This window comes from Muscardinus avellanarius (genome assembly GCF_963383645.1).
Source record: "Muscardinus avellanarius genome assembly, chromosome: 10".
NCBI classification, from domain to species: Eukaryota; Metazoa; Chordata; class Mammalia; order Rodentia; family Gliridae; genus Muscardinus; species Muscardinus avellanarius.
The window spans coordinates 109,808,132-109,830,530 of NC_137796.1; the positions used below are offsets into that span (position 1 = coordinate 109,808,132).

At 52.1% G+C, this 22,399-nt stretch overlaps 2 protein-coding genes across 5 annotated transcripts; one reads left to right on the forward strand and one right to left on the reverse strand.

Moving 5' to 3' along the window:
* Window positions 1-9,303: 9,303 nt before the first annotated feature.
* CDIP1 (cell death inducing p53 target 1) lies at window positions 9,304-10,639 on the forward strand (the record flags this gene model as incomplete). 4 transcript variants are annotated; one of them, XM_080703266.1, is made up of 4 exons in its annotated part: window positions 9,304-9,388; window positions 9,520-9,675; window positions 10,158-10,431; window positions 10,528-10,639. In XM_080703266.1, the coding sequence occupies 4 exons, from the start codon at window positions 9,304-9,306 to the stop codon at window positions 10,637-10,639; spliced, it is 627 nt and encodes a 208-aa protein (XP_080559392.1). The 4 variants fall into 4 exon arrangements, with proteins under 4 accessions (XP_080559392.1, XP_080559394.1, XP_080559393.1 ...); XM_080703268.1 differs by having other exon boundaries at window positions 10,275-10,431; XM_080703267.1 differs by having other exon boundaries at window positions 9,520-9,665; window positions 10,199-10,431.
* A 2,568-nt stretch (window positions 10,640-13,207) lies between these two features.
* On the reverse strand, window positions 13,208-21,221 carry HMOX2 (heme oxygenase 2; the record flags this gene model as incomplete). The annotated part of the gene is made up of 5 exons (XM_080703967.1): window positions 13,208-13,335; window positions 13,423-13,546; window positions 14,911-15,402; window positions 16,670-16,787; window positions 21,136-21,221. 5 exons carry the CDS (start codon window positions 21,219-21,221, stop codon window positions 13,208-13,210), a joined length of 948 nt encoding a protein of 315 aa, XP_080560093.1.
* Window positions 21,222-22,399: the final 1,178 nt, after the last annotated feature.

Here is a 22,399-nt window from a genome sequence, read left to right on the forward strand (position 1 = left end):
CTCCTCTCTCAACCTCCCAAGTGCTGGGAACACAGGCGTGTGCCCCATGTGCGGCTAGCGTAGTCTGTGTGGGTGTCACAGCTGACAGCTGGTTAGAGCAGTCAGCCAGAAGCTGTCCGGTGTGTCAGTTCTCTGCAGGGGTAGCATTTTCCAGAGCTCCATTTTGATTGCTTAAGTGACGGTTCTTTGGGCTTGCGGTGTTTCTAAAATTAGTCTGTTCTAGTCCCTTGTCCTGCCCCTGGGACAGGTGCTGATGACTGTTTGTTCCTTAGTTGTGGTCGCTCTTTCTATCCTTTGCTCATTTCCCTTCCTGTCCCTTTCTTCATTTTCTGTGCCAGCAGCGGCACAGGGGGCAGCCCGAGGGCTGCAGGCATTGGCCAGGAGGCAGGCGGCTGTGTTCTGGTGCTCTTGCAGTGGCCACAGGCAAGCCCAGGAACCTTCTCCCTCTGGTTTTATCCGGCCCCTAGGGGTTTGCTCACCTAGGGGTGGGGCGGCCTGCTGGGCTCCAGGGGCTCTGAGGCAAGCCCACTTGAGTGAGCTGACTTGCTCCTGGACTGGAGCGAGACCGGGTAAGGGCCGTGGGGCCGTGCTCCAGCTCCTGAGAAGGAGAGCCGCCAGCAGCCGCTGGCCCTTGGGTTCCTCGCTGGAGCAGTGTCTCCTGTAGGCAAAACTAGATCACAGTCTGAGGCACCTTTCTGGCTCAAGGAGAAATAACAGAAATTCAGCACAATTAGAATGAGCGTTTTGAGGAAGGAATCACTTGAAGGAACTAGTCATAAGCCCGTAAGTAAAAGCTTTGGTATTTGTATTTATAAACAAATCACCTGAAATCTCACTACCCAGAGAAAATTACTCAAGTAGAATCGCATGGCTGGGGTGGCGCACTCCTGTAATCCCAGTACTTGGGAGGCTGAGACAGCAGAAGGATTGCAGTTTGTGGCCAGTCTGAGCTTACGGAGACCTGTTTCAAAATAAAAAAAGAAGGCCTGGGGTGTAGCTTGGAGGTAGAACTCCCCAGGGTTCAGTCCCCAACACCAACAGATAGAATCACAGTATGCACGCTGCCGTGTGTGTGTGTGTGTGTGTGTGTGTGTGTGTGTGTGTGTGTGTGAGAGAGAGTGAGTGAGTGATGGGAACAGGGAATTGAACCCAGAGGCTTATTTGGAAACAGGGTCTCACTAGGTTGCTGAGCCTCACTAAATTGCTGAGGCTGTCCTTGAACTTGCGATCCTCCTGTCTCAGCCTCCCAAGTACTAGGGTTACAGGAGTGCCCCCTCATGGCTTGCGTGCTGCTGACATCCCTCCTCCACTCAGTGCGGTGTCAGGACCGTCCTTCCACGTCACTGGAAGTAGGACCAGGTCATTCCGGGGATGAATACAGTGCCACGGGGCGGATGGACAGGTGGGTCTGGCCGTGTTCCGTGGGGCACGGAGGTAGTGATGCAGTGGAATGCCTCTGCGGGGAATCGTTGCTCCTGGAGCCATCTCATCTCGGCATGGTTTCCTGAACTGACTGGCACAAAAGAAAAGCCCCCTTTTCTTCCTCGGTGTATCGGTCTGGCTTCTGCCCTGCAGTACTGGCGACTGGGAATCCATGTTCTACTGTAAGCACCTTGATTTGAAAGTCAGAAAGAACACGTAGATGGCACAGCCGCTCTCCAGAAAAGTGGAGCTCCGGCCTGCGGGGCCTGGGTGGGAGCGGCGTGCCGAGAGCCTGGACAGGAATCCAGCCCGACCAGGGTGTCCATCGATTTTCACAGTCCTGAGAGCCCTTGAAGACCTACTGCTTTAGGATTGAACCCAGGGACATTCTACCTCCCAGCTACATCCCCAGCCTTATTTTGTATTCTTTATTTTGAAACGGGGGCTCACTAAGCTGTGGCGGCCTCGTTGAGTAGCTGAGGCTGGCTGCCAGCCGCAGCCTCCTGTCTCCTGCTGCTGCTTTGCGTGTAGGAGCGTGAGTCCTGCCTGCCTTTTGGTTCTGCTTTTGCTCAACAGCAGCCAGTGTTTTCTCCCTTCTTTTGTACTTTCCCTGCGTCGTGCTCTACTTGTGCTTCAGAGATGGTGATGCGGCTGGGTGTGTTGCACACTGAGGCGGGCTCTGGGCCGTGGTCTTCATAGGCAGCCCCTTACGCTCCTCGGGCTGGGGCCTCCGCCACCACTCTCCAGGTGAGAGCGCTGCTCCCACCCCGCTCGACTCTTCCTCCTCCTTCCCCCCTGAGCTCGCCTCACCTACATGCCAGAGCCGGGCCTTCTGGCCTTGGTGGTGCCTGGGCGGTCCTCGGTCTCGCACCACGGGCCACACTTCAGGCCACACTTCGTGTTCATTCTTCGGGAGCTTGGGTGTGACACTAAGCCGGCCGCCCGTTGGCTGTGCCTCGGGGAGGCAGGGCCCAGAGCAGGTGCTGAGCAGTAGGTGTTGCAACCCGGCTCACTTGACTTGTGTGGGCGCTGGTGTTCTAGAGCGAGACCAGGGCTTTAAGCTTGAGCCCGTGTCGGGGTGCTGGGGTGGGCTGGGCAGAGGACAGCTGTGTGGCCTTGTGTCCCTTGCAGTAACACTGCCCACAGAGAGGCCCTCCCTGCACAGCTCCTTCCCCACATCACTGTGTCCCCACATCTACCTCCTTTGTCTGGCAGAATGGAGGCTGTAGACCATGCGGGAAGCTGCCTTTCACCTTCCCCAGCGAAGCAGAATGCTCTGCTCCTGGCCAGATGCCTGGAACTACCCCCTGGGGAACAGGGGGCCACTCTGAGGCCAGCTGGTGTCCTGGTGCCAGGGCCACACCGAGGGGGAGCTCTTGCCGCTGGGCCCTGGGAAGCTCAACTCTGCAGCCCCGTGCTGGGTCCGGTGGAGGGCTTCCCCTGGGGTTGCTGGCCTTGGGAGAGGGGAGTCTCACCTGGAGGGCACGACCCCGCGGCTGGGCGGGCCTGGCTTGTACACTTTTAAACTTTGCTCCCAGCTAGCTTGGTGGTGCACACCTGTAATCCTAGTACTTGGGAGGCTGAGACAGGATGATTGCAGGTTTGAGGACAGCCTCAGTAAGTAGTGAGACGCTCAGTAACCTGGTGAGACCCCGTTTCAAAAAAAAAATGAGAAAGAAAAAATAGGTGTGGGGATGTAACTCGGAGGTAGAATGTTCCTGGGTTCAATCCCCAGTACCACAAAAATAAATAATAAACCTTGCTCCCACCCCAAGAGGCAGGCAGATGAGGAAACTGAGCCCCAGAGGGCACACACCTGGGAAGTGGTGGCACTGAGCCCCAGCTCAGTGCACACTGTTACCTTAGTACTTGGGAGGCTGAAGCAGGAGGATCACAAGCTGTAGGCCATCCTGGGCAACTAAGCAAGACCTTGTTTCAAAATAAGAAGTAACAAGGACTTGAGGTAGTGGCCCTGGCTTCCATCCCCAGCACACACACGAGAAGAGAGACAGAAGTAGTGGGGCTGGGCTGTGGGGCCACAGTACTACCTGACAGCCACCCGGTCCTCGCCTCCCTGGGGCGCGGCCCAGCCAGAACACAGGCTCAGCCCCCAGGAGGGCCCTGGCCACAGGACTCCGCGCGGTCCCTCTGGCCCTGGCCCGCTGCCACTTGCATTCTAGGGGGTCCTCTAGCACCCCAGTTCTAACGAGATCTGCAGTCTCAGGGACTTCGGAGACCTCCCAGTGAAGTTAGCTTTTTTTGTGGAACTAGGGGTGGAACCCGGGGACATTCTTCCTCTGAGCTACGCCCCTCCCTATTTTTTAACTCTTTATTTTGAAACAGGGCCTCACTGAGTTGCAAAGAGCCTCACTAAGTAGCTGAGGCTGTCTGCAAACCGCCATCCTCCTGTCTCAGCCTCCTGAATGCTGGGATTACAAGTGTGCGCCACCATGCCTGGCAAAGTTAGCTATTCTTATTTATTTATTTGTTTGTTTGTTTATTTATTCGCTTTGTGTGGTACTGAGGATTGAACCCAGGAACATTCTACTTCTGAGCTACACCCCCAGCCTTATTTTTTATTCTTTATTTTGAAACAGGGTCTCACTGAGTTGTGGAGGGCCTCACTAAGAAGCTGAGACTGGCTGTGAACCGCGACCCTCCTGCCTCAGCCTCCCAAGTGCTGGGATTAGGACCGTGTGCCACCACGCCCGGCTCAGAGCTATTTTACTAGTAACACAGACTGCCAGGGAGGCTGCTGTGTGCAGCGTGTGGGCGTGCACGTAGACGTGCGGAATCGGCAGGAAGGGACCTGGCGGAGCCCGGGCTGGGCAGTGACCCCCGCACTGGGCGTCGTCATTGTTGTCTTCATCACAGTAGCCAGCTGCACCTCAGGAAAGGCAGGGAACGTTTTCGTCATGAACTCTGGCCTGTGAGTACACAGCTTACTGTCCTGTGTGACGACGTGAGGTGGGGCACGCGGAGCCTCTCCCGTCCAGTTGGATGGCTCTCGGGAGGAAAAAAGCTCCTGCGCAGTGGTGCGAGTCGTGGGTTGGACGAGCTCCTTCGTGTGGCGCTTCACTCTCCAAAGTTTGAACAAGTGGCGGGCTGGGGCTGTCACCGCGGTAGATGCCACGCGTGCCTAGTGCAGGCGACCCTGGCTTCTCCCCCAGCACTGAAGGAGAAAGTAAAGGGGAATAGCTGATATAAATGGTTACTTAGACCTTGGTACTTAGTATTTTCTTGAACCTGAACAAAGTAAGCCTGCTCATTCAGGGAAACAACATAGTTATTTTTTTCATGTTGCTAGTGATAAATTTGTTATTGGTCTGTTGCCAGTAATGAAATTAGAGCTATCAAATGAACATTATGCCAGGTATGGTGGCACATGCCTGTAACCCCAGTACTTGGGAGGCTGAGAGAGGAAGATTGCAGGTTCGCGGACAGCCTCAGCAACATACTGAGACTCTCAGTAACGTAATGAGACCCTATTTAAAAAAAAAAAAAAAAATTAAAGCCAGGCATGCCGGTGCATGCTTGTAAGCCCAGTACGTGAGAAGCTGAGAAAGGAGGATCACAGGTTCGTAGTCAGCCTCAGCCTTCAGAAGCTAGTGAGGCCTTCTGAAACTTAGTGAGACCCTGTTTCAAAATAAAGAATAAAAAATAGGGTTGGGGATGTAGCTTAGAGGTAGAATGGGTTCAATCACCAGTACTATAAAAACAACACACACACAAAAGGCTGGGGATGTAGCTCTGAGGTTGAATGCCCTTGGGTTCAACCTCTAGTAACCGCAATAGAGACATAATAAGTGAACAAATACTTTTATAAAGTTGATGTTGACAGTAATCCCAACAGTGTATGTGGGTTTTTTGTTTTTTTGTTTTTTGGCAGTGCTGGGGAGGGAACCCAGAGCCTCACGCATGCTAGACAAGCACCTTGCCACTCATCTAGACCCCCAGCCCCTGGATTAATTTCTTAAAATTCCTCATTTCGTATTTCTTTTTCTTTCTTTCTTTCTTTTCTTTTCTTTTTTTCTTTTTTTTTTTTTTTGGTGGCACTGGGGTTCCTGGAAGCCCTTCTACCTTCGGGCTACACTCCCAGACCTATTTTATATTTTTTTTTAAATTTGGAAACAGGGTCTCTTAAGCCAGCGCGGCTGGCTTCGAACCTGCATGATCTGTCTCTGCCTCCCAAGCGCGGGGATTACAAGCGTGCGCCACCACGCCCGGCCCTCATTTCATATTTCTAATATGGTATTAATGGGTATAACAGACAAAACAAAATCTGTTTGAGGTCCTCAGTAACAAAATATAAAAGAGTCTTGAGACCAAAAGGCTTGAGAAGCACCACTCTGGCAGACCCTTGGGAGCTGGGCATCACAAAGGAGCCTGAAAGGGGAAGATCATAGGTCCACGCATGGCCAGCCTCACGTACTTAGGCCCTCCGCAACTTAGTGAGACCTTGTTTAAAAATAAAGAATAAAAGCTGAGTGTAGTGGCACACGCTTGTAATCCCAGTACTTGGGAGGCTGACACTGGAGGATTGCAGGTTCCCAGCCAGCCTTAGCTACTTAGGCCATCCACAACTTAGTGAGACCCTGTTGCAAAATAAGAACAAAAAATCAAGCTGGGGATGTAGCTTAGAGGTAGAATGCTCCTGGGATCAATCCCTAATTTACTGCATAAAATAAAATAAAAATAAAAAATAAAATAAAGAATAAAAATATGGCTGGGGGTATAGTTCAGAGGTAGAATGAGTTCAATCCCCAGTACTGCAAAAAAAATAAATAAGTCCCTCTGGAGCCCTTCCTCTGTGGTCTTTGCCTCGTCCCCTGTGCCCATCCTCCGAGCACACAGGGTCCCTCCTCCTGGCTCCTGGACTCCCCACAGTGCTTGGGAGTGTATCTGCTGACAGGTACTCTTGAGTGACGGGGAGACCACGGCCACTGCTGGCACTCCAGGCGCAGGACAGGTTTGGCTCGGGATGGAGTTTGCCTTGGACCCTGCTGCAGCGCTGTAGCCAGCAGGTATGTTGCCCGCCAGCTCGCCAGTCTCAGTTCACCTAGTATGGTGGAGACTGACAGCCATGGCCCTGGGCTTGAGACCAGCTTTGTCTGACTCCAGAGCTCCATTATTGTGCTGGGGATGGAGCCCAGGGGCATTCTTCCTCAAGCTACACCCAGTCCTATTTTACTTTTATTTTTTCTAAGTTGCTGAGGCTGGCTCCAAACCTGGGATCCTCTTGCTTAAGCCTCCCAAGTACTGGGATTACAGGCACGGACCACCATGCCCAGCTACTATTTTCCCTTTAACTGAGCCTGACACAGGGCTAGTCCTTTCTGTGAGTGGGGAGGGGCTGGGCTCGGGTTGGTGCCCGACTGACCGCCTTAGAAGACCGTTCTTTCCTTAGAGCTGAAGCACATTCCACATAGCCTGGGATGGGGCTGTGGTGCAGCAGTTTTGCCAGAGTTTATGACCCTACACTGTACCCTAGATCCCGGAGGTGTCCCCTACAGAGCTGCATGAAGGGGCAAAGGGAGCAGGCCTGGCTGAGTGCTGGGGCACAGAGCACAGAGCAGAGGTTTCCCCTCTGGGATGGCACCTGGACAGAGTAGCTCCACCCCACCCCATCCCCACCCGTGCTGAGTGGTCCAGGCAGGTGATACTCGGGATTTGGGCGTCTTCGGTGTGCTGGGGATGTGGGGTGTGAAGGTAGCTTTGCAGGAAAGTGCTCGGCCCTGGCCCAGACTAAAATGGACTCCCCATCAGGAAGGCGGGTGGCTGCATGGGGTGTGGACTTGAACAGCTCCCCGTGGAAAGGCCTGGCAAGTGCAAGAATGTGCTGGTCAAGCGTGCAGGGACTAGGCCGGGGCTCTGGTGTCCTGCTCCACCACTCTACTGACATCTCACCCCTCTGTCCCCTTCGGTGCCCTCAGTCTGTCCCAGGTGCCCCCTGCCTTGCCAGCCCCCCGTTCTAGCTCAGGAAGCTGCAGGTCCCCACGTGTCAGGGTCCCCACATGCCTGCTCTAACTCTCCAGCTGCCCACCCCAGGCTGCCTCATTGCCTCCCCCAGAAATGCCATTGAGGGGTCACTGAGCTCTTGGGTCGCTGTTGGGTCAGGTTGATCTGGGAGCTCTGAGTTGGGGACACCAGGCAGGGCCAGGGGCTGAGGAAGCGGCGGCCACCTCTCGGGGCTGAGCAGCGGCACATCGCTGTATCGAGGGCTGAGGGTGGTGCTCCTGGCATCCTCGATACTGTCTGAAGATGAGCGTGAATGGGCCGGGGGGAGGTCCTCGGCACTGGCCGCACCGTGCTTGCCTTCCCTGTGAAGGGCAGATGCTGAGGGCCAGTGCTGCAGGACTGGAGCCCAGAGAGCGTCACCTGACTGAGGACGCAGGGTTGCTGCTTCTGGGCCCTTAGTTAGGATGGGAGAGGCTGGGCAGAGGTGCCAGCCATCCTGGGAGGCTGTCTCTGCCTACGCTGGGTGGCCTGTGGCCGCACCTTGCTGGACTCCTGACAGGTGACTCAGCGCTGCTCCTCGGGTTCAGGGAAGAATTGCTTCTAATCTGGTTCTGAGCTTTGGCCGAGCCCACTTCTGAGCAGCCTTGCTGGCTTGGGTTTTCATTCCCCTTATGTTCTGCCTGGGCTCTGCCGGGTGAGCCCTCTCACTGTGTGTGCTGCTGAGTTTTTTCTGGTGCATGCGATTATTTTCACTTAGAAGGTAGTCCTGATCAAGAGGGAAGGCAAGGGGGCCTCCAGCTTCCCACTTCTCCCGCATGCCAAGCAGTAGGTGAAAAAAACAAGCCAAGTGTTTCACGTGACACTCTTCACACCAGAGCCCAACCCTCAGTGACCCCTTTCCCTCCATGAATTCATTCATTCAGGCCTGGTGGGGAGGGGAGGGCTAGAGAGGGCCCTGGGAACAGAAAGCAGGCCGGTGGCGAGGGAGCCAAGAGGCCAGGCCTGTGGGCGCAGAGGGAGGGTGTGCAGGCTGAAGGCTGCCTCTTCTTCCTCAACAGCTCTCCAGAGCCCTGTCTGTCCAGGCCAGGAGCTGAAGGACCTTCCTCCTTTCTCTGAGTGCCAGAGCTTTGAGGTAAGAAACCTGAAAAACTCTCCCCTGAACCACAGCAGCCTCTGCAGGAGGCTCCTCCATGGCTGCCCAGTGTCTCTTAAATGTCTGGAGGGAGCCGGACACGGTAGCGCACACCTGTAATCCCAGTACTTGGGAGGGTGAGACAGGAGGATTGCAGGTTTGAGGACAGCCTCAGCAAGTAGAGACTGTCATCGACCTAGTGAGACCCTGTTTAAGATAAAATGGAGCTGGGTGTGGTGGAGCACGCTTGTAATCCCAGCATTCGGGAGGCTGAGACTGGAGGATCACGGTTCGCGGACAGCCTCAGCTACTAAGTGAGACCCTCTGCAACTTAGTGAGACCCTGTTTCAAAATAAAGAATGAAAAATAGGGCAGGGGGTATAGCTCGGAGGTCGAATGCCCCTGGGTTCCATCCCCAGACCCGCATAAATAAATAAATAAATAAATAAATAAATAAATAAATCTTCCAAAGGTATGAGTACCTGCAGAAGTGTGGAGGTGGGACATCCCCAGTGCCAAGAGGGAGGGAGCCCAGTGATGGTGCTTTCCACAGCACCAGTTCCAGCCCGCCAGTCCTGCTCTTCCCAGAGCTGGGAGATGATGTGGAGGGAAGGGAGGTATGAGCTCAGGCACCGGAGGCCCTGTGCACCTGGGCTCAGCCAGGTGCCTCCGAGGACACTGGGCCATCTGGTGCCGTGGCCCGCTCCACATTAGAGCTGAGTGGGAAGCAGTGAGCTGGGAGCTGAGTTCCTATGTGGGCTTTCCCTCCAGGTCCAGGAGAAGCAGCAGAGATGTCTAACGAGCCGCCCCCTCCTTATCCGGGGGGCCCAACAGCCCCGCTTCTGGAGGAGAAAACTGGAGCTCCGGCCACCCCAGGTAGGGTCACTGCCTCAGGGTCCCTGTCTAGGCCCCCCACCCCAGTGCTCCAGCATCACCCTGCGTCCCAACGCTGACCTCCTCCAGCCTGTGCTCGAGACCAGCTAAATCTCCTCTCTGCCTCTGTCCAGGCCGCACCTCCCCAGCCGTGATGCAGCCACCGCCAGGCATGCCGCTGCCCCCTGCAGATATTGGCCCCCCACCCTACGAACCACCGACTCACCCGATGCCCCAGCCTGGCTTCGTCCCCCCTCACATGAGTGCAGATGGCACCTACGTGCCTCCAGGTGAGTTGGGAGGATCTGAGGGGGCTTAACCAGCTGCTCTCTCACCTGTGCTATGGGCAGCTGGTCAGTGGCCACAGATTGCAGGTGTGGAAAAGGGGGCAGAACAGGGCATGCTGGGCCAAGGCCCCTCAGTCACAGCAGCTCACGATGAGCACTGGGCGTTGCGGGGCTTCTCCACCATGTACTCCAGGCTGGATCCCTTGCACAGGCTGCTAGGTCAGTTGGCAGGTCCCTGGCACCCCAGGACCTGTGTGCAGGAGGGGCTGTGGTCCAGGCCCTCATCCTTGCAGGCACCGGGCGCCCCGTCTCTTCATGCTAAGGCATGAGAACAATAGGGAGACAAAGAACTGGAGCCTGGTGGCTGTTAGGAAGATGGCAGGCGGCTTTGGGCTGTGCTCATTGCTGGGGTCCTGGTTGTATGCTATGTGCTCACCTTCACAGGGCAGTGACCTCTCTCTACTCCATCTTCTGTGCTATTCCAGGTTTCTACCCTCCTCCAGGCCCTCATCCGCCCATGGGCTACTACCCGCCTGGACCCTACCCACCAGGGTCATATCCAGGCCCCGGGGGCCACACGGCCACGGTCCTGGTCCCGTCAGGGGCTGCCACCACAGTGACAGTGCTGCAGGGGGAAGTCTTCGAAGGTGCACCTGTGCAGACGGTGTGTCCCCACTGCCAACAGGCCATCACCACGAAGATCTCCTATGAGATCGGCCTGATGAACTTCGTGCTGGGCTTCTTCTGCTGCTTCATGGGGTAGGTGTGGGGCCCCCAGGGCTGGGCTACCAGGATCTACAGGCCGCTTCTGCCCCTGCTCTTGAGGCTCCAGCCCGTTTCTCCTGTCTTGTTCAGGTGTGATCTGGGCTGCTGCTTGATCCCCTGCCTCATCAACGACTTCAAGGATGTGACGCACACGTGCCCCAGCTGCAAAGCCTACATCTACACCTACAAGCGCTTGTGCTAACAGCTGGACTCGGACTCCCCAGCCTGTCAGTCTGGCCCCCGTGCTTTGCTCCCCGCAGTCAGTGGTCGCGTCCCCTCCACTTGGGGTTGAAAGCCACGCCACGTCCCCTGGAAGTCCTGTCCTCTCTGCCTTGCCCTACCCTGAGCATCTGACTCTTCCAGCAAAAGTCCTGTTGGATTTAAGGCCAAGGTCCAGTGGGTGGCAGGGGCAGGGGGCACTGAGCTTGTGTGTTGCTGATTTGCTTGGTGTTTGTGATCCAGAAGATAAGCTGGGAAGGGTCTCCTACTGGGGTCCTCATTCTTCCATTTCCGTCCAAAGTCCAGGCTTGGTCCTGATTCTTCCTGGGACCAAAAGTAGCCAGATCAGTAGCAGATCCCAGGTGGGGGCTGACAGCGGAAGCTGTTGCCTGGAGCCACAATTGTTTCTGACCTGGGCCCAAAGTAGGGCATGGTCACGTCCGGTGGCCCAAGCAGAACAGGGCCATAAGGCCTGGGTCGTTAATGGGGTATGTTGTGTCTCTGGGGTGCAGGGATGGGGCATGAAGGCAATGGCCGCCAGCTCTGGCTCTCAGCACTCAGGTATAGAAGCCCAGGATGACTAACACCCTGTCCAAGTACCCCAGAGCCTGCTGGTGTAGGGTAGAGAGGACACTGGGTGAGAGGACCTCAGCCCTGCCCAGCTCCCTTGAGTCAGTGTGCAACCCTCTCTGGCCACGCCTCTGTGAACCCCCTGTATTTTCTGGGGCCAGAAGGAATGCCAGTCCTAAGTTGTTACGTCCACCCTGTGTCCTTGATGCACGTGTGGGTACCACCTCTGCCCAGTGGCTGCTGTGTCCCAGCTGGGACTGATGGCAGACAGGAAGGCCTCCTCGAGGCCCTGGAAGCACAGGCTCTCCGCCCCAGCTGACTGGCTGTCCCTGTGCTTGCTCCTTCTCGGGGTGCTCCAGCTGCTGGAGCACTGGGCTGGGACAGGAGTGGCCACAGTGGTGGGCGTGCCCTAGGATACCAGCTCTGCCTGGGGCATGAGCCCAGACCTGTCTGTTTTCTGAATGGTTGGTTTGTGAACTTGCCTACGTGGACGCTGTTTCCTGCTGCTGTCCCTCTCCTGGTCTCGCACTGCCACTGCATGGCCTTTGTCACTGTGAATCGTGGCCTGGTCTCAGTTTGTAGTTTCTCATTAAATTGGCCCTTTCACCCCCTGCCCTGGGCCCCTGCTCTCTTGCCTGGCTTCCTTCTTTTCTGAGGGGAAGAGGGTGGAGTTGTAGGTAGTCTATTGGCAGGTGGGGGGCCGAGCCCAACTGCTTGGGGTCAGTGACAGGGACCCAAATATACCAGACTTGAATCAGACCAGCCCTGGAATCCAGCTGTGACTTGGCCAGGGCAGGAGTTGGTTTCTGCAGTCTGTAACATCACTTTCCTTATACCTCGGCATCGGCCCGTGGGGCCTGCAAGCTGGAACCCCTCCCTCAGGCCTGGGCTTGGCGTCCTCCAACCTGTAGGTGGTGCACTCTTCTCTTAAGACAGCCACTGGGCTGGAACTGATGGTACAGAGGTTAACGGGTGCAGTCTGGGCACCCACGTTCTGGACGAGCTCTGGCCTTGGCCCACTAACTGATTTGACTGTGAAGGTGGTGGGCTCAGTCTGTAGTTTTAAAAAGACTTCACCCACCATTTAACCCTTTTTTTGAATAAAAGTTTTATAGGTAACAAGAGTCCTATTAATAAAAATATTTAACTCCACATTTCTATATGAATTGTTTAAATACAAGTATGATTTAAGTAGGACACCTCAAGGTGTGTCTGAATTAGCCACAGGCCCATAAAGAAAGAGGTTTCAGGGTGCCTATCTTAGAGACAGGGTAGTAGGAGGTAACCAGCAGTGAAGGGGCACATGGGGGCTGTCGGGAAGACTGTCCACCTTCCCACATGGATACAGCACACCCTGGCTTCCGAGAGTCCCCTTCCCTGTGGGTGACTGATGCCATGCCAAGAGGGAGGGAAGAAGCATACAGAACCTTTTATTGAACGCTATTACAGAAGCCAGAGGAAGGGCATACACCAGACGAGTGGACCTTGGGGTGCTCGGTTGAGCTGGATGAGCTCCCCAGGCCTTCTCATGCAAGGGGAGCCTGGCTTCGGCCCAGCCCACCCCCACGAGCGGCCCAGAAGCTGAGCAGTATTGTGTGGGAAGAACCCCTCCTCCCACAGGGCCAAGGTACAGTGGCTTCTGGGGCTTGGTCCCCGCAGGCAACGGCAAGTCCAAGTGTTAGGAAGATGAAGAATGAATAGAATACACCCAGGGCTCAAGAGATGCCCAAGCCCCACAGCAGAGCACAGACACCACACCGCACCACCAGCCACCTCTGTGACAGCCTGCACCTCGTACCCAGCTGGCCCTCAGAGAAGACACCATCAGGCAGAAACTGTAGCATCTGGTTTTTATTTGGTGGCTTATTTTCTCAAATTCAGCATTAAAAAAAGTGTCACCTGAGGTGGTAGTTCAGTGGGGTGGAGGTGGGGGTGGGACAGTGGTCACTTGGGAGGACACCAGCATGGTATGATGAGGCCTTCATATGTAGTACCAGGCCAAGAGTCCAGCTGCTAGGGCCACGCCAGCAGCCAGAACAAACTGAAGGCTGGGCTTCCTCAGCACAGCCATGGCTGTCCGGAAGGGGCAGCTGCTACCCTCCAGGGCACCTGCGTGCAGTATAATAGGAAACATGGCATCAATGCAGGCTGCAGTAACACCCACCCCAAGAAGGGAGCTCTGAATCCATAACCTACCTTTGTCTTGTGCAGCATAGAAGGGGCATTTACGCACATCTCCTTTCCCGTCATGCACGGGGAATCCGTCCTCCAAGGGGTCTCTGGCCAGAGTAGCGCCAGCCTGGTCCAGTTCATCAAATATCTGAGGAGCACAGAGCAACTGAGCCATTCCTGGACTTCCCAGACTGCTGTGGGGCAGGTGCATTTGCTCAGGAGCGCCAACTAGCCAAGCCAACACCCAATGGGTGGAAACGACTGCGCCTCCCTGTGGGAGTCAGGGAGGTGTGGCCACATCTGAGCTGGTGACACCCAAGGCTAATCAACTACGGCGGATTGTCCCTGGGCACTAACCAGACCCATAGCCCACGCCAGCTGCCTCTGTGGGGCCTCCAGCAATGAAACCACCAAGAGGACAGAAAAAGCAATGCAGAAGAGGCCTCAGCAAGGCAGACCCACCCTGAGAAGCCACATCACATTTCCCTGGCACTGAGGGCTGATCTGGGTCTGGGGGGCAGAACCAGCCTGTGTGCCAGTCCTAATTAAAGGCTACTTGTAAATAACAATTTTCCTTCTTATTCCTTGGTGAATCTGATTCTAGATGGACTTGGCAATCCTTGCTAAAAAGAAATCATCTATTCTTCAACACCAGCATCCTATGATGAAAGGGAAGAGACAGCTCCACTGTCTAAGAACCTGCCCCTTCCTAGCACTCCATCTACAGGCTTCTACCATACCAGGATTAGTCCACTGGGCCCAGGTCCTCTGATGACCAATTTGGGGACAGGGGATGGTGTGTGTGATTCTTCCTCCAAGCTACACCTCAGCCCTATTTTACTTTTATTTGTTTTCTGTGGTACTGGGGATGGAGCCCAGGGGTATTCTACCTCTGAGCTATACCCTTAGCCCTATTTTTTTAGTGTTTTTTTTTTTTTTTTTTAATGGTACTGGGGGTGGAACCCAGGGGCTTTTGTACCTCCAGGCTATACTCCCAGACCTATTTATGCTTTTTATTTGGAAACAGGGTCTCACTAAGTTGCTGAAAGCCTCACTAAGTAGCTGAGGCTGGCCTCGAACCTGTGCCATCCTCCTGTCTCAGCCTCCCAAGCACCCAGCTTTTTTTTTTTAAATAGGGTCTCACTGAGTTACAAAGGGCCTCGCTAAGTAGCTGAGGCTGTCCGCAAACCGTGATCCTCCAGTCTCTACTTCCCGAATGCTGGAATTACAAGTGTGCACCACTACGCCCAGCCTTTATTTTTATTTTGAAACAGGGTATCCATAGGTTAGTGAGAATCTCTCTACTTGCTGAGGCTGTCCTTGAACCTGTGATCCTCCTGTCTCAGCCTTCCAAGTACTGGGATTACAGATAATGCACCGCTACAGCCCGCTTCCCCTGCCATTTTTGAGATTATGCTACAGCTCATCTGCTCTCTGGCCACTGATGCCCCGACCCCAAGCTCTGGATTTGTCCCCACTGTCGGGGTGCCCTGTGGTCAACACCAGCAGTACCTGCATGTTGTGCTCAAAGGCCCTGTTGGCCTCCTCCACAATCCTCTCTTTGGTCTTCAGGGTCAGGTCCAGCGCATTCATCCTGGCACGGTACAACTGCTTGAACTGCTGGGCATTGTCCACATTCTCAAACAGGTAGAACTGGGTCCCTTCTCCTGTGCTGGGGAGTTTCAGTGCCCGCTGGGCGACCTTCTTCAGCACCTGGCCCCCTGAGAGGTCCCCCATGTAGCGGGTGTATGCGTGGGCCACCAGCAGCTCTGGCTCATTCTGCCCTATGTAGTGGATCCGCTCCACATACTTCTGGGCAGCCTCGGAGCACTTCACCTGCTCCTTCCAGTTTTCACCAAAGAAATACTCCATGTCCTTGGTCAGCGCCTCCTTCCGGTGCAGCTCCATGGGGAAGTACAAGGGGGAAAAAGCTGGGTGGTCCTTGTTACGGTCCATTTCCTCCTCAAGGGCTGAGTATGTGAAGTAAAGTGCAGTTGTAGCCAGCTGTGGGGGTGATGGAAGGAGACCATAGGAAAGGGCTACAAGCCAAGCCGGCAACTCTCAAAGCACCAACCCCTTTCCCAGTCCCTGAAGACCCAATCTGTGACCCCCCTCCTTTTTTTTTTTTTTTTTTTTGCGGTACTGGGGATGGAATGCAGGGGCATTCTACTTCCAAGCTACACCCCCAACCCTATTTTTTAGTGTTTATTCTGAAACAGAGTCTTACTGAGTTGCAAAGGACCTCACTAAGTAGATGAGACTGTCGTGAACCGTGATCCTCCTGTCTCTGCCTCCTAAATGCTGGGATTAAAAGCGTGTGCCATCACGCCTGGCTCTGTGACCCACTTTTAGACAGCAAACTATTTTTAACATATCCAAGAAACGTTAGTGTTAATATTTTTTTGTGTGGGTCTGGAGATGGAACCCAGGGGCATTTGACCTCCGAGCTACACCCTCTGCCCTATTTTTTATTCTTTATTTTGAAACATAGGAGGAATAAGTTGCAAAGGGTAAAGTAGCTGAAGCTGGCCGCGAACTGTGTTGCAAACCCGCATTCCTTGTTCTTGGCCCCCCGAATGCTGGGATTACAATGTGTGCCACGACGCCCAGCTTGAAACTTTGGTGTTTCTTAAAGCGTTTGTATTTATGGTAAATTCTTTGGAATACAGATACCTTTTCTTTTATATGACTGTTACTCCATTTACACCAGGAGAGCCACAGCGTAACACTAAGAAAGAGTGAACATGGAAAACAGCCCAGCTTCTCCCTCTGAGCACTCCAATGGTACTATCCACAGGGGACCAAGACCCTTGCCCGACCCTGTACAGAAGTCTGGAACCCAACTTTTTTTTTCTTTCGGTACTGGAGATTGAACCCAGGAGCATTTGTACCTCTGAGCTACACCCCTAGCCCCATTTTTTTCTTTATTATGTAACAGGGTCTTACTAGGTAGCAGAGGGCCTGGTTGAGAACCTGTGATCCTCCTGTGTCAGCCTCTCCTAGGAACTACAAGGGTGTGCCACCACAGCTGGCTTCTTTCTTTTTAATGTGGTGCTGGGGATTGAACACAGAGCATTCTACCTTTAAGCTATACTCTTAGCCCTGTTTTATTTTTATTTTGAAACAGGGTCTCACTAGGTTGATGAATCTCAATATTTGCTGAGGCTGTCCTTGAACCTGTGATCCTCCTGTCTCGGCCTCCTAAGTTCTGGGATTTCAGGCATGTGCCACCATGCCTGGCTGGAACCCAACTTTGATTGAGGGCCCAAACCTTAAATAGCTCCTTCTTGATGTTGCCTTTCAAGAAGTCCTTCACAAACTGGGTGTTTTCTGCCCGGTCATGTGCTTCCTTGGTCCCTTCCTTGAGGAGCTCGGAGAGGTCAGCCATTCTGTAGAGATGGAATGGATGTGTGTGAGAGTTAACCCTTCTGAACTCCCTTTAAGAACCGCAGACCCTGGGGCAACTACCTGTGGAGGTGGAGGCTGCTTAGACACTGGACTCCAGCATGAACAGCTGGGCCTCCTTAGAGAGCACAGCCCAAGTCGACAAGATAGTCTGCCCCAAGGACTCAGAACAGGCAGATGACTATGGCCTCAAGAGTACCAGGGTCCACATGTCCCTGTCTGCTGGGAAGGACCCAAATGAAGGTACTTTGATTCTGTGGCCACCTAGTGGCAGAAGAAACACACATCTTTAATCCCATCAGTATTTGCTGATTTCTTCAGAAACTGCAAGTCTTTGGAAATTATCTCCCAGAATCCATGCTGCTGTACAGGGCTATGATCAGAGATTTCCTGGGATGGCCCTGCTGCCCTCCTCCCAGCACAGGTCCAGTCTCTTCAGGACTACATGTGGCTGAGCCCAGGCATAGGAGGATGAGAAGGAGCCAACTGAGGTTAAGTCAAGGCCTTGGCCTTGTGCTCTTTAAAAAACATCATACAGGATAAACCAGCACAGTGGCTCACACCTGTAATCCCAGCTAGTGAGGAGACCATGGCTCGTCAGGAGAAATGAAAGTTCCAGGCCAGCCAGAGTAATTTAGCAAGACCCTGTCTCAAAATTTTAGAAAGGGTTGGGATTTAGTGGTACATGCTTATATTCTCAGTATTTGGGAAGCTGAGACAGGAGGATTGCAGGTTTGCAGCCAGCCTCAGCTACTTAGTGCAGCCATTCGCAACTCAGTGAGGCTCTGTTTCAAAAACTAAAAAGCCAGGCATGGCTTTGTACTCCCAGCATTTGAGAGGCTGAGACAGGAGGATTGGGGTTTGCACACAGTCTCAGCTACTTAGCGAGGCCCTTGGCAACTCAGTGAGATCCTGCTTCAAAATAAAGAATAAAAAATAGCTGGGGGTATAGCTCGGAGATAGAATGCCCTTAGGTTCTATCCTCAGTACCACAAAATAAATAAATAAATAAATAAATAAATAAATAAATAAATAAATAAATAAATAAATACATTAATAAAAGTTAAAAAGAAAAAGAACAAGTTGGGTGTGGTGGTTTATACTTATAATCCCAGTACTTGGGAGACTAAAACAGGAGGATCACAGGTTCTTGACCAGCCTCAGCTACTTAGTGAGCCCCTCTGCAACTTAGTGAGACCCTGTTTCAAAATTAAGAATAAAAAAACAGGGCAGGGGTATAGTTTAAAGGTAGAATGCCCCTGGCTTCCATCCCCAGACCGGTACAAAAAATAAATAAATAAACCAACAACAACAACAAAGAACAAAATATAGGGATGTGAAAGTAACCTGGAGTTAGAATGCCCCTGGGTTCAATCCCCAGTTCTACAGAAAAAAAAAATTTTTTTTTTTTTTTTAGAAAAAGAAGGGTATAGCTTATTGGTAGAGCACTTGCCTAGCATATGTAAGGCCCTGGGGTCAATTTCCAGTACTGCAAATAAAAACAGAAAAGAATAAAAAATATCTAAGAATTTAGCCAAAGACAGGGCTCTAAGAGAATAAGAACAATGTAGAGTAGGCTTAAGGTTTGGAGAGAAAAGGTTCTAACAATAAAAAAAAATCCTGACCTAAAATAGAGTTCAGAGTTCAAGCCAGCCGGGCGTGGGGAGCACATGCTTGTAATTCCAGCATTTGGGACGTAGAGACCAGGGAATTGTGGTTCATGGAAGCCTCAGCTACTCTTAGTGAGGCCCTTCACAACTCAGCGAGACCTTGTTTCAAAACATATAAAGACTAAAAAATAGGACCGGGGGTGTAGCACAGAGGTAGAATGCCCCTGGTTTCCACCCAGGGTACTGCAAAAAGAAAAACAAACAAACAAACAAACAAAAGCCGGGTGTGGTGACGCACACTTGTAATCCCAGCGCTTGGGAGGCTGAGAAAGGAGGACCGCATAGGTTCGAAGCCAGCCTCAGCTACTTAGTGAGACCCTGTTTCCAAATAAAAGTATAAAAGTAGGTCTGAGAGTATAGCCCGGAGGTAGAAAAGCCCCTGGGTTCCACTCCCAGTACCACCAAAAAAAAAAAAAAGACTAAGCCGGTGTAGTACTGCAGCTACTTACGCTCTCTGCCACTCGGTGAGATCCTGTTTCAAAATAAAGAATAAAAAATATGCTGGGCATGGTGGCACACACTTGTAATCCCAGCATTTGGGAGGCTGAGACAGGAGGATCCGGATTCGCGGTCAGCCTCAGCTATTTAGTGAGGCCCTCTGCAACTCAGTGAGACCCTGTTTCAAAATAAAGAATAAAAAACAGGGTTGGGGGTGGAGCTAGAGGGTAGAATGCCTCTGGGTCCCATCCAGTACCGCAAAAATAAATAAATAAATAAATAGGGCTAGGGGTGTAGCTCAGAGAATGCCCTTGGGTCCCATTCCCAGTACCACAAAATAAATACCTAATAAATGAATAAAAGAGTTCAAGTTCCGCCTTTTAAGATATGGAAGTCACTGTAAATAAGCAAGCTTTGCTTCTTTTTATCCTTTCTCAATACAGATGAAAAAAATGCTTAGCTTTCTCCCTCTCTTCCTAGACTGGGGACTGAACCCAGGAGCATTCTACCTCCAAGCTATACTTTAGCCCATTTATTTATTTATTTGTTTATTTTTTGTAGTACTAGAGGTGGAATCCAGAGGTATTCTACCCTAGCCCTATTTTGTTTTATTTTTATTTATTATAATAATTTTTTTTTTTTTTTTTTGCAGTACTGGGGTGGAACCCAAGGGCATTCTACCTCCAAGCTACACCGCCAGTCCTATTTTTTATTCTTTATTTTGAAACCGGGTCTCACTGAGTTGCAAAGGGCCCCTCACTAAGTACTACCTGAGGCTGTTTGCAAACCGTGAGCCTCCTGTCTCAGCCTCCCAAATGCTGGGATCAGAAGTGTGCACCACCATGTCCGGCTTATTTTTTTTTTTTTTTTTTTTTTGAAGCAGGGTCTCGCTAGGTTTATGAGAATGTTACTACTTCCTAAGGCTGTCCTTGAACCTGCAATCCTGCTGTCTCAGCCTCCCAAGTACTGGGATTATTGGGGTACACTACCATACCACCTGGTGCAGCCCCCAGACCCCTTTTTTAAACTTTGAAACAGCCTTGCAGGTTGCTGAGGATGTCCTAGCCTCCTAAATACTTGCCATTACAGGCATGTGCCACGATATTCAACTAAATTCTTCAACTTTTTTTGTAGCACTAGGGATTAAACCCAGCATTCTACCTCTGAGCTACACCCCCAGACCAATTAATTAAATAATTAATTAAGGAACTGGGGTGGAACTCAGAAGCCTAGTACCTCCGGGCTACATTCCCAGATCTATTTTTTAATATTTTATTTGAAAACAGGGTCTCACTAAGTTTCTGAGAGCTGTCACTAAGCTGCTGAGGCTGGCTTCGAACCTGCATGATCCTCCTGTCTCAGCCTCCCAAGTACTAGAATTACAAGCATGCACCATCACACCCTGCACCCAATTTTTATCATTTTATTTTATTTCTTTGTGGCACTGGCTAAGTTGATGACAGCCTAAGTTGCTGTGGCTGGTCTTGCACCTGTCATCCTCCTGCCTCAGCTTCCCAAATGCTGAGATTATAGCTACGCGCTACCATGCCGGGCTCAAATGCTTGCCTGCCTGCCTTCTTTCCTTTTTGCAGCTGGGGATTGAACTCAGGAGCATCCTACCTCCGAGCCACACCCCCAGCCTATTTTTACCCTCTATTTGAAATAGGGTCTCACTAAGTTGTTGAGGGCCTAAGTAGCTGAGGCTGGCCGAAAACCTGAGATTCTCCTGTCTCAGCCTCCCAAGTACCGGGATTACAAGTGTGTGCACCATGCTCAACTTAAATGCTTAGCTTGTGTGTGTGTGGGAGGTACTGGGGGTAGAACCCAGGGGCTTCTCTACCTCCGTGCTATACTCCAAGACCTATTTTATGCTTTTTATTTGGAAAGAGGGTCTCACAAAGTTGCTGAGAATCTCATTAAGTAGCTGAGGCTGGCTTTGAACCTGTGCGATCCTCCTGTCTCTGCCTCCCAAAGGGCTGGGATTACAAGCATGCGCCGCTAAACCCGGCCCAAATGCTTAGCTTTCTAAAAAGGAAAAAGGACAAGGACTACTGTCAAACCTAGCAGCCCCACCCCTTGGATAAGAGGAAAGCAAAGGAGAGAACGCCGAGCAGTCCAGGGGCTATACAGGAGCCCTGTAGTGCCACTGGGGTTGGCACTCCCTGGTGCCATCAGCAGATGAAATCAGGTGTGTTGGACATGGCAGGTGCTTCCTGTTGCTCACCTGGTATGGTTTTCCTTTTCTGGAGCCATGGAGTTCTTTTTCTCCGATTCATCCACCCCCTCGGAGGTCTCCACTTCTGCGGACATTGCTGTTGAGTGGTCCTTGCTGTCCTCACTCTGGTCCTGTGGGGACGCAATGAGCTTGTGATTCAGCATCTGTAGCAGTCACTTTCCTGGCCTGTTCTGCTCTCCTCTGAGCCAGTGTAACTGAGGATCCCTGCACCCCAAGGTCACTTTCTTTACAATAAAGCTGTGCTACTACTGGGACCACGTAGGAACGTGGACAAATCTGAATACGGACAGTCGCTTAGGTAATAGCACTGTGCTGATACTGAACTTGTTCTTAGGAAACACACACGAGACATTTCACAAGTGAAGGGAGCATGCTGTCTGCAGCGTGTGGGCATCTACGGGCAGGGAGGGAGGAGAGTAGAGGAGCATTCACGAGCAAAATGGGGCAAACTGCTGAAGTCAATCTAGATAAAGAAGAGTTCACAGTATTATAATTTTTCTGTATATTTAAAATTACACCAAAATAGAAAGCTACCAAAAGCATAAAATAAAAATTACCGATTTAAAAATATTTAAGTGCTGGGTGTGGTGGCGCACGCTTGTAATCCCTGTGCTTGGGAGGTGGAGACAGGGATCGCGCAGGTTCGAAGCCAGCCGTGCTGGCTTACGAGATCCTGTTTCCAAATAAAATATAAAATAGGTCCGGGAGTGTAGCCCGGAAGTAGAAGGGTTCCATCCCCAATACCACCAAAAATTAAAAAATTTTTAAAAAATTTTTAAGTTAAAAAGCTGCAGCACAGCAGCTCTCAGCTTTTCATGTGACCCAAAGTCTCCATGTCACCACAGGTGCATGGGCCTCACATGACCTGTTGGCAGCCTGGTGGCCGTGTGCAAAAAAGCAGTGAGAGCAGGCGGCTTCTGTGTAGAGCAGACTCGCTCACAAGGCACCTGACAAGCCTGGTCAGCTGCATGTGAGTCAGCTAGCAAGCAGATTGTCCCAGCCTACTCAGGGCCTGCTGGGCTGAAGGAAACAATTACTGTCACCTGCTGCAATGGCTGAGCCTCCACCCATCAGGGAAATACAGTCCCACCACGCAAGCTTATCCTCTATCTCTGGAGGCTTCAACTTTTGCAATGTAAGGGACAGACCAGTTGGAGAACTCTCCAGATTAACAATGCTATAAGAGTGGTACCAACAACTAATAAAGTCACTCACCAAAAAAGAAATACCAACACTGGAACCATGTCAGGCC